Source organism: Neolamprologus multifasciatus, chromosome 10, assembly GCF_963576455.1.
Source record: "Neolamprologus multifasciatus chromosome 10, fNeoMul1.2, whole genome shotgun sequence".
Taxonomy (NCBI): Eukaryota; Metazoa; Chordata; class Actinopteri; order Cichliformes; family Cichlidae; genus Neolamprologus; species Neolamprologus multifasciatus.
The window spans coordinates 6180627-6192450 of record NC_140448.1 but is presented as its reverse complement, the minus strand read 5'-3'; the positions used below and the strand labels follow the sequence as shown (position 1 = coordinate 6192450).

The window sequence follows — 11824 nt, the reverse complement described above, 5'->3', positions numbered from 1 at the left end:
AGAGGGCTGGAGTCAGATGATCTATTGTGACCCTTAAAGGGGCCGTAAAAATGTCATTTATAGCTCTTAACCCTCATCCAGTGAACATTTCCTTCAACTCAACGTTGGAGCTCCACAGAATATCCGCACAGCTTGAAAACAGTTTCTCGCAGCAGCAGCATTCAGCATTTCTTTCTTAAAAGTGCCACATTTTGGGAGGTTTCCCCACAGATGGCAGCTCGTGCAAGCCTTTTCTTTTTCTCCTCCTCAGGTGAATCAGCGCAGCAGGAAGCTGCAGGAACGATCAGAAGGAAGCAGGACACGGAGCGGAGGGGGGGGAAGCAGAAGAGCTGACTCACTCCAGCGTGGGGGCTTTTGTGGCGCAGCGGGGCACTGAATCATCTGGAGCCTTATTGAATATTTCCTGCATTTGATGTCATTATCGCCCCAGCGATCATCACCGCCATCATCAGCGCCGTCCCCAAGACTCCGCTCTACAGGCGGGGGAGCTAGCAGGAGACGGGCAGGCTGACCAGGAGCTGATAACGCTGAATAAATCAAAGTTGTACGACGGGGCTGCTCAAAGACAAACAAAGCGAGCGGTTTTTGTTTTATAGAGCAGAGGAGATGCATTTGTTTTTAAGAAGTCAAACTTTATTTACCGCGGCACACACGCTCGCCGCTGATCCAACAGAAAGATGACAGCAGGCACCAAATTTAAGTCATTTCTATCTTTTATTAGAAATGGATGACATTTCAACCCAAGCTTTAGTTTTACCTTCGGTGAGCCATGCATACAAAACCAGAGTGTCAGTGCCGGTAATGTTTATCTGTACGGGGTTGATATCAAAGTCTTTTTTTCTCCTGTGCAATTAATATTCACAGATATGTACATTCAGATTAGCCTCAAATATCAGCGTGAAAAGAAAAGCAACGTTAAAAGTAAAAAGTAAAAAAACCCCTCAAATTAAACAATATATTTCTCTTTTAAAATATAATTAATAAGAACTCCGGTAACACGAGTTAAATTATGATTGCTTCAGTTTAACCGTAGGCACATAGTAGATCGGTGAGGCGTCGTAGAAGCCCCGCGGAGGGCACGTCTTTGCTAACGGCGGTTGATGTTTGTGTGAACGAAACCACCGAGCGGTCCGTGTGGGGCCACTGCAGAGTTAAAAGATGAAAAGAGACACGAACAAAAAAGACGACGTCTAAAGGTTTCCTCTGCTCCTCGCAGGTGCGATATGTGAGAAACAACGAACTCTACCAGGATCTCTCTCAGACGTTCACAACGACAGTTTCTTTGGTATAAAACTACCTTCTGCCTTCTTACAACTCGAAACAGAAAACTGCATTTATTCAAGAATGATCGGGAATCAGACATGCGAGGCTCGAAGCGTGACGTGGAAACGTGCCGCACGATGAGACGAGAGGGTTAGACGGCACGTTTAGGAAGCGACTGAACGTGAGGAGCTGATGTTGAACAGCAGATCTATTTTACAGGCAGATTCACTTCATAATAACGTGTCACAGCGTCAGCGATAAACGTCAAGGCCTTTGAGGGATCGGGCGCTTCGCAGTAAAACTTCACGTCCAAGATTATAATTTGACATCATAGTGAAACAGCCTCAGATTTCCCCTCTGCTGTCGTCTTCGTTCCCTTATACACGGGTCAGATCCATGTTCAGCATGTTTATTGTGACGCGTCGATTTCACCGCTCAATGAGAAGAAGAAAGGAAGCACAGAGGGTAGAAAGTAAAGGAGGAGGAGGCGAGGAAGGATGGAGAGGGATCAGCTAGTAGGTCATTGCTTCCTCTCTGTGGTGACTAATGAGACTCGAATGTCCCGGACAGTATTTTTAGGATGCTCCTCGTGTCCACGGAGACGCAAGTCGCCAAGGTGACCTGTTTTCACCACGAACTGAAGGCTGTATCTGAACGGCTCGTCGTCGTGTCTCAGTGGCAGAAACATCCTGATCTGTAATATTTACCTAAAGGTCGCAGGTCGAGTCTAAACGTGGGCGTGGCTTCACAACACCAGGACTTTGTGTCTTTTTACAGGATGAACTTAACAATACTAACGTGTGCAGAACGACCTCTTTTGCTTAATTGTGACATTAGTAAAACCTTCCTGTATGTTTAAAGCAGACGACAGAGAGGGGGGGGGACCCAACCGTGTCACTGCTTCCATGTGAGGGGCGGAGTCTCTCCGTCACGCCCTGCAGCGCTCTGAGAGACAGAGACATCCTGCTCGGTGACAATGACAGCACTAAGGTGTGGTTACGTTTCCCTGTGCGACGCTAACAACAGGTCTACGGGTGTTTTGCACATGTGGAATTATGATGCAACGCTGTCGTGGGCGTGTCCAAACGCAAGCGTGAGGAACATTAATGTAGAAACCACCTATGGGAGTGACGATGAAGCCAGCAATGTCAGCGATCCCGTGTCTGAAAAGTGCTTACGCAACCCAGAGGGGCCGCTGCTCAGAAGGGAGGGAAAGGCAGGAAAATCAGGAATAACACTTCCCCTGGAAGGCTGCAAATTTGGCACACTTGATGTCATTTAGCACAGATTCTTCAAGTCAAAATAATAACAGTTACACCCTACATTTGTTCCGGTTTCAGTGAATGCACATGCTGATATAACCGAGTCCCCTAAGGCAAAAAGGATTGTGAGTGTGGAAAGCTGTTCGAGTCCCCTCCACACTCACGTCCACAGTGCTGCGCTGCGAGCTACGTCTGCAGAGTGAGAGGGGGTCCTGGTACAGGAGAAGCAGATGGTAAACCAAGTTCTCCTCTGGATCTCTGCCTGTTAAACAAGCAGAGTCAGGCTGTGTCCCCTTCAGTTATTCTCCTCCTTCCCTCGGGTCCTCTCACGGGGACATGCTGAGTAGCTTCGTAGATTTATTGGGGTAATTGATGGCCAGGCTGATGGCAGCAATGTTCTTCAGCGCCTACACAGAAAGCAAAAGTACGTCAGGAAAAAGCTGCAGGTACAAAGAAATACTCAGCATCACATTACAGCAAAGGTCCAAACACTCAGACGAGCCTGTGAACAGGCGCTTGGCGACAGCAGGGAGGAAAACCTCCCGTGAAGAGGAAGAACCGACAGAATCAGGCTGGAGGAGGCGGAACAAATAGTGCAGATGTTAATGATGACTTCCTGAAACTAACGATGCAACAACGTCTCGATGTCTGTGCTGTGCCCGTTTAACAGACAGTGCTATTTATGCTTTATGAAAGTTTGTAGCCGCGTCCTGTTATCGGTCCACCATGACACCTGCTCAGAGCGGCGTCTAGTTTTCCTTTGTCGACTCCACTAATGGCAGCGGGACAAAAAAACAAACACTTCCACGATAAATAATAACGACGTCACATTCAGTCTGTCAGTGCATCACTCTGATTTCTGCACGTTTGCATCTGTGCACATGAGATCTGTCAGAATATCAGTAAACATGTAAACATGCACTGTTGTAGGCTGCTGCAGCTTCAAACAGCACTTTTACAGCAGATTGATTCACATATTTGATAGGGGTGGGGAAAAATGGATACTGTGTAGCATGGTGATATTTTGTTTGCTAATAATGTATGGATACAGGGACAGCAGAAATCGATACTTTGTTACAAAAAGGTTTTTGTGCTCTGACTTCAGAGCATGTTGATCCTTTTTCTGAGCAAGAATCCTGACATTCCTTCACTGTCCAAATGTGTTTAACTTGTTTTTGGCAGCAATAAACATGACAGTTTACTTATTTTAATTTAAGACATGTTTTATTTTAGTTAAGTTTAAAACTTTTTTATTTAATGTAAAATTATATTTTGTTTTAATTTACTTTCAAATTCTTCAGTTGCTGAAGGGGCTGCATAGTTTTCATAAACTGCATAGTTCAGAATAGCTATAATTGTACCAGATGGTTGATTCAGTTAAGTTGGACTAGACTGTAATACAAACCGTTCAGTTTGTCAACAATCAAACTGAAATGAGAGAAAGACTGAGTGTGAGACTTTGATATTAGAGAAAATGAATATTGATAAAGTTTACCTTTATGTACAGAATCTGAATATCGCAAAATATTTTTAAAAATTGCAATAATATCGTATCGTGGGATGTACGGTGATTCCCACCTCTAATATTTGATCTAAAAGAGATTTTCATGTTGCTGCACTCTTGATCTCTGCAGCCCTCGCAGGGACCTGCGTCTTCTCCTGGTCTCAAACTGGAGATCTTGCATGTTTAGGCTGTGACACTGACAAACATGTTCAGAGCTGCTCTGCTGTGCAGAAATATTTAGTATTGGCTAGAAACCATTTAGACCATTTACATTTGTTTTCTCCCAGTTCAGAGTCTGCAGCTGCTCGAGTGCAGCAGCCAGGCTGCAGACATGCATGAAAGGACACATTACACCAGTATGGCCGACTTGTGCTGGTTTGTTTCCCAGTTCATTTGACACGTTCCATACCATTAAAACATGTCCCACACCCAGTTGTCCCAGTTGGCCCAGTGCGAACCACACCATCGTTCCTTTTAAGCTATAAATTGCACATTTTCAGTTCTCTAAGCGCAGCTGGTGTCACGTAAGCAGGTGGATGAAGTGAACTGTTAGCAGAGAGCTAACTAGTGAGCTGAGGCCGTTGGATGAGAGGATTCATCACTTCAGTCCCTTTCTTCACATGATACCTGCTCATTTCATTAATGGTTAATATGAAGCATGCAACCACAGCGGATGCAGCCTTAATTTAATCACTTTTGTCTTTTATCTCCTCACAGAGGAGAGCAGATATGTGCACTGGAGGATTAATGATGAAGCTCCGTTCTGCTCTTTCCATCTTGCGTCTCTACAATAATTTTTTAACAATGTTTGATTTAATTGCTTCCTCCTCTCAGCCTGCAGCTCAGCTCCCGGGAATGCTCCGAGTCATAGCGCTCGCTGATCCGGCGGTCACCGTGCTCACGGGCTCTGGTGGGAAACACACTGTTTAACTAAGTGATCAGTAGGTTACGGGCAGCCCTGTGCGTTACTTTAAGCTGCGAGCGAAGCCGTCCTCGGTGGCTTCAGAGCGTTTGGGACATCAGCTGATTTGCCCTAAATATCCATTGTTATCGTAACAGTTCGGTCTATTGTGTCACCTTTGGGTTTGTTTTCACCCTGACAGGTATTAGGTAACCACTCAGCAGAACCACCCACAGTGTGCTTTTCATGCTGCATCCTCTGCTCCTCCTAGCTGCCTGTGGGCTCCTCTGCTATACTGCGTGGTCCTGAGTGCAGAGGACACTGTGGCTCGCTCTGCCACACATGCTAATGGACTGTAATTACCAAATACATTAGTCCTGAGCACAGCCCACACACATTCAAAACAAGGGGAGGGGGTGCAGAGGGATCTGCTGGGTGTCAACAGCTCTGTGATTCACTAGCAAAAGAGACTCCAGGCGCGAGCTGACTCACAGCAACTCCAGAGCGTTCAGTCAGTGGGACTGCGTGGTTAAGAAAGTGTTGCATAACACTTTAAGGTGCACCAGCAACTTCTCTGAGCTGCTAGCGTCCGCTGAGTGCAGAGCTTTGAATTAGGAATATGTTAAAGACAAAAAGAGAGGAAGCCTTACCATGGCGGTGTGGTTGAGGAGCTGCTCATCAGTGGTCATGGCTAACAGGTACTCCTGGAGGACGCCCTGAGCCTGGAAGACACGTCCAACGCAGGTAAATTAGTAATGCATCGTTTGCACCATTTAGTTTGATGCATGCATGCAAGACGCACGAATCAAACCAGATAAAGAAGGAACTTCCTGAAACAGAGCAGGTTACATAAAAGAGGCGCTCGGTTATAAATGAGGCCTGGTTCCCTGACCTCTTCATCTCAGCATCACACTGAAGCGTGAAATGTTGGAAAAGTCGTTGAAAATGATAAACAAACTAAACGAGAGCTTCCACTTGGCCCTGTGAGATGTAGCTCGGGCTACATAAGCACAGGGAAACACAGATAAGACTACACAGAGGCTAAATGGACTGAGACTGGAAACACAGTCCAGAGCTCTGCTCCACCACTCATCCAAAGTGTTTACGCTGCAGCAGCAACCCAGGACGATTTGTACAGGCAGTGGTGCGCGACTCACAGTTTGGATTCCTAACTTTCCTTCTTAGGCAGCGACTTAATTGAATCTCAGAGGAGCTGACCATGAACTTCACGTGCATTCAGAGAACGAGAAGCCCGATGGCCGCTAAAGCCCTTTAATAAGCTGCGTAGACGCTCGAAGCTAATGCAGCCACAGAGGACTCGATGCTGCTCGTTAGCGTCGTATGACTTGAACATTTTGTCTCCATGGCGCTGGTCAATATGGCCGTGCATCATCACTGCAGTCAGATCTGACAGCCGACTTTAGTCACATCTCTCTGAGGAAGATCACAGATGATCACAGCTGATGATTTTCCAATATTCATGTTTCACTGTAGAGTTTTAGGAAGCGACTGTTCCCTGTATGTTAGCCACACTGGACACCAGCATTCCCAGTTTGGGCTGGATGTAATCTAAATTGTCACCAGTCTAATCCAGTTTACATCCACACTTCCAATAATCCCGGACCAAGCTCATCCCAGCCCTCCCTCGACAGCTGCAACACGACGTGTTCATGTGTGGTGTTAAAACCACAGAGCCATCAGGAAAATCAAAGCTACGTCACATCCACTGGAGAACTCGGCGCGGCATGAACTCCTGACGTCACACAGCTCTCACGTCACTCCTGAGAAAGAAAATCTGCATCATACGTGTTTGTATAACCGAAGTGTGTCTGCAGTGCTGCTTTACACTCCATCATGTGTTGTTATGCTAACTGCAGTATTCATGAGGTGACTCCCAGGCAAATGTACTGAGTGCCACTACCGCCCCCTGGTGCCTGTTCAGAAATACTGCAGAACCTCAGCTCGCCAGTCCCTCTCTTACACGTGACAGCGTCCAGCGGGCGCAGCAGAGACGCCGTCCTGTAAGACGATTGAAGTGATGTCATGTTATTATCAGATAGAGGCCTCGGGCCTCACTGGGAGGCTGCAGGAGAGGTCCTGCTTTTCTGGCCCGGCCTGCTTCCACTGCATCGCCAGATGGGAAACTCCTGGCTGATGTGTGCTCATAATCTCGAGACTTCTCTTCATTAATAATTCAAAACAACTGAGACGGAGAAAGAGAGCGAGCATCCATAAGCATCACAGTGAGCAGCATCTCTTCCTCTCCCAGCAAGTCTGCAGCGAGTCCGTGCAGCACGGCGCCGTCCGACAGATGGCACGGCTTTGGCCACGAGCCGAGCGTAGAACAGGTGCACGGTAAACATGCTCGTCTCACAGAGACACAGAAGAGCTCTGAGTGAATGCTCTTTATATGAGATCTTTATTGTTGGAAGGTTTCATATTTCAAAAGTGACAAAAACATGAATAAAAAGGTTTTTTAGATGATCAGCTGTGGCCACAGGGCTGAAGGCATTTTCACACTCAAACTGTGCTTTTAGTGTCATGGTCAGGGTTCGGCATTCATTATAGATGGTGAGGTTAGCGGTTAGCATTATGTCCATGGGATGTCCCCACGAGGATGGCAAACCAGGCGTGTGTGTTGATGCATTACTCACGATTGCACGGGCCTCTGCGATAAAGAAGAGTTCAGTGAGGGCTCTGTGAAGAGGCAGCAGCACCGTGATGCTGGTGGGATCCTGGCTCAGGCTGTTCTCCATGGACATGAAGAGCTGCCACAGAGGCCGCAGCAGCGTCAGCGTGCAGGCTCTGCAGCAACAACAACAGCAGGATGAAAAGCTGCGTGTAGGCCGGCGCAAAATGCTAATATCACATCATGAAGTCTCTGTCGTTATAAGGTCATCTAGTTCAGCCCCCAACCTTTTTGCACCACGGACCGGCCTTTATGGTGTCGCGGATAAATGCAACAAAATAAAACCAGTACCAAAAAAAGAAGATTTATTCATAACCAGTGTTGGGGAGTAACGGAATACATGTACCGCCGTTACGTATTTAAAATACAAAATATGAGTAACTGTATTCCGTTACAGTTACCGTTTAAAAAGGTGGTATTTAGAATACAGTTACTTTGTTGAAATAAATGGATTACACGGCGGTACTTCCCTGTTTCATATTGTGGCGGGTCAGGACTGTTTGGGTTTTGTTTGACAGCTACGTTCTGTTGTTCCAGGCAGCGTTACGGTTGCCATGGTTACAGGGTGACCTCTCTCTGCGTGTTTCCTGGGTGAGAGAGCGCCTGTTGTTGTTGTGCTAAGCTAACAGGCAGAATGCTACAGGTATAGCTCTAAAGAATGTAGCATCATGGGCAGTGTAGTCCGTGCTGCAGGGAGAATGGACTGCCATACACGTTATGTGTCTGTGAGCGAGGGAGGGAGAAAAAGGAAAAGTACGAGCTGTCATCGAGCAGAAACGGGAGCTGGAAGCATGTAAATATAATAATAACCACTGCAGCCAAGAAGAGAGCCTGACGAGCCCAGCTGTAAGTAAGCTATTAAGACTCGACTGTACACCGTGTTCGTGTTTTCCTCTGAAACAATAAGTTCTGTTGGAGCAGCCTTTCAACGCCTCTCTCTGTCTCTGCTAGCAAAGTTGACCCAGACAACAAAGTAAAGCTAGTTTTCAGCTACGAGCCGACACAGAACCCACCGTATTAGCCAGAGGTCCCTTTACTACGGTTCGGAGCCGCGGACCTTCAGTAACAGTAATAAATCACAGCAATAGTACATTCATGTAGTTGTAAACAGCATGATAATATATTAAGTAACCCAAAGTATTCAGAATACGTTACTCTCATTGAGTAACGTAACGGAATACGTTACAGAATACATTTTGGGGCATGTAATCTGTATTCTGTAATGGAATACATTTTAAAAGTAACCTTCCCAACACTGTTCATAACACACAGGAAATGACCCACGATAAAAAATAATGATAAAAAGCCTGAAAACCATAAATTTCACACTCGAGCCTCAACTATCGCGACCTGGTACCAAATGCCTCAGACTGGTACCAGTCCAGGCCCGGTGGTTGGGGACGCTGATACAGCTCTCAACTCAAACGCAGAAAACCCTTTAAAGAGATTTTCTAGGACGCTAAACGGATGATTTCACTCTTAAAGACGGAGTTGCTGCTCGTCTACACACCAACTTCTATGAATTCCCTCATCGTGACCTGATGGTTGCTGGGTCAGTTTGCACATATGAAAATTTCTAAACGCAGACTTTACCTAATTTCCATCATGATTACAAGAGCATGTATGAAGGCTTCTATGCAAATGCTGCGTGGAGCTGCACTCCTGCACCAGGACATAATGCTGAGCTAAAGATGAGAGGTAGACGGCAAAAAAAAAAAGGAGGAGGCTCGACCTACGTCTGGGACTGACACTGCAGCAGACGCAGCAGCAGGTGAATGGCTCTCAGTCGCTGGTTTCCAGTCTGTCGACAGGCCACGCCCACTTGCCACTCCCAGATGTCGGCTAGTGGCAGTTGGCTGAGCACCTGGTCATCAGCTAACATTTGCTTCAGTATCTCAAAACCTGATGAGCGAGCAAAGAAGAGTTGATGTTAATGTGACGTTCAATAAAAAGGCTGCAAAGCGAATCTGAACCAAACAGAAGGAGGAAGGCACCTGTCTGAAAACGGCCCCTGTGCCCCCCCGTCACGGTGAACTTGTAGCCCCACTCTGTGTTGCTCATGTCTGACATGAATCTGTAGTACAGGGTATCACCTGAGAGAGCCAGAGATGCAAATATGAAGTGGACAGTCACATGATCTCAAATGCAAACGCACGAACGGTCCTCACCGGGGATTTCAAAGTCGGACCACTTCTGCGGAGACCCACTGAAGTTGTGAACATCTTGGACAAAATCGCTGCTGCTGGACATGATGAGCTCGTCGCAGCCTTCCTCTGTGTAGCAGCGGGAATCGAATTTTACGGACAGGTAGATGGCGCCGGGGATGTGCACCTTGTCCTGAGGGCAGAACACATGTGCATGACAAAGGTGGCGTGTCATTAAACCCAACACAGTAACTGTGCAGGTCTTTGTGAAGTTCAGCATCAGATGCTCAGTAAAGAACACGTTTGAAGCAACAACAACGACTCACCTCAAAGTTGGTGTTGTTATCGTACGGGTGTTTGGACTCTCTGACCTGCACTGCCATGCCAGGCTCCTCCATGAACTGGCAAGCAGTGAGAGACAGACTGCAGAGCATGCTGTGGCTGCAACCCTTCAGCACCCTCTGAAGAATCTGATTGTAAAAGCAAACAAAGCGGCTTCAGCCCATCGTGTACTCGCACGCTACTTTTGTTCACTTCTGCCTCCCGTCTCACCTTCTCCCACGACGGCCGCTCCTCCAGCTGCATCAGCATGTCCAAGATGTAAGCCATGTGCGAGGCCCCGCTCAGCTCCAGGGCCTCCTCGCTCATCGGCGCGTCCGCGGGCCAGTCGGCCAGCAACGACGCCAGCACGTGGCGGGCGTACAGCGTGGCGATGGCCTGGTTGACCTTCACCAGGTACTGACGAACGGCTCGGTTGCTGCGCACGTCCAGCTCTTTGTGCAGCAGAGCGGAGCTTTTGGTGCGTCTCTGTTTGGCATAGCTGAGCTGGAGGTCGCTCTCTGAGTTGGTGATGAGCTTCTGGGCTACGACGTTTATCTCCTCGGTGGCCTTTTCACAGTGACTCGGTTTAGACTGCCAGGCCAATCAAGAACATTATCATTTAAAACAACGACTTGAAACATTGTTGACAGAAACTGGCTGTTTTAGAGCATTTTTGGAACAACCCACCATACAAGACACCACAATCATGTCAGTGTCCACAGCCTTGGTGTTCCGCTCCTCAGACCGAGGCCGCCTGCTGGATTGCCACTTCTGGGCCAGCGTACGGATCGTCTCATCCGTTTTTATCTCTTCTCCATCAAATCTGAAAAGCACAACATCACATCAAGTTTTACATTTGAATGAATCCATGAATCACAAAGACAAAGTAAATCGTCATCCTCACCTCTTCTGGACCTCCAGGAAGAACGAGTCGGTCCTCTTCATCTGCAGCTCATACATAGCTCGCAGAATGGGCAAAGGGGCGTTTAAGGCATCGTGGGTGATCTGCATTTGGAAGGAAAAAAAGTCTTGAGAGTTTTCTTTCACCCCAAGTTTGGCTGCGCGTGTTTGCAGCTAGGGCTGCCACAAATGATTATTTTGATAGTCGACTAATCAGATCATCATCCATTGGACGTAAAACGCACAGTTTATTGCACCAGCAGCATCTGCTCTTATATAACTATAATTAGCTTACAGCTTTAAGTGTTTAAGGTGCTAACTAAAAATAAAGACAAAATGGTAGTTTATTAAATTTTAATGAAATTTGCAGATTGTTTTGGTGAAGTTTAATAAACTCCTTGCTATCTAAAATATAACAGGACACCGGAGTAAATTCTCCAGCATCTCACACTTCTGATAATCAGCTGTCTGCTTGACGTTTATTCAGCTGTGTAAAAACTATAACTTTAATCTCAGCCTAACCGATTTACTCAGGAACAAATAAAATACTAAAAAAAGCCAAACAATAACATTTTAAGTTATCTAAGTGACTTATATATCATGTTTAACCTGAGTAGCGAAAGGCAGCGGTGGGTTTGAAAACGATTAGCCGGGAGTCCGGTGCTCTCACGGCGCTAGTTAGCCTAGCCCCCGGCTAGCTATCAAGCTAGTGGCTAACAGACGTCTCCGAAAACGTCGGAGCGCTTTTGAAAATATGTGGTGTCTTGATAAACTGAGCAGATATTTGAGGTTTACACAGCTACATTCTCGCCTGGAAATATGTTAAACGTTTATTTTGTG

General features: G+C 46.7%; 1 protein-coding gene across 5 annotated transcripts in view; it reads right to left on the bottom strand.

Annotated features, from left to right (window-relative positions):
• Positions 1–695: 695 nt before the first annotated feature.
• The window catches only part of zzef1 (zinc finger, ZZ-type with EF hand domain 1), a 38602-nt gene continuing 27473 nt past the window's right edge, over positions 696–11824 (bottom strand). For all 5 annotated transcript variants that reach the window (XM_085174040.1, XM_085174042.1, XM_085174043.1 and 2 more), the window contains 10 exons: positions 10989–11089; positions 10772–10907; positions 10316–10675; positions 10090–10233; positions 9788–9956; positions 9614–9712; positions 9356–9521; positions 7585–7735; positions 5581–5652; positions 696–2932 (listed from right to left, as the gene is read on the bottom strand). In XM_085174040.1, coding sequence (XP_085030166.1) covers positions 2852–2932; positions 5581–5652; positions 7585–7735; positions 9356–9521; positions 9614–9712; positions 9788–9956; positions 10090–10233; positions 10316–10675; positions 10772–10907; positions 10989–11089 — 1479 coding nt within the window. In that variant the 3' untranslated portion in view covers positions 696–2851. The remainder of the gene's footprint in view (positions 2933–5580; positions 5653–7584; positions 7736–9355; positions 9522–9613; positions 9713–9787; positions 9957–10089; positions 10234–10315; positions 10676–10771; positions 10908–10988; positions 11090–11824) is intronic.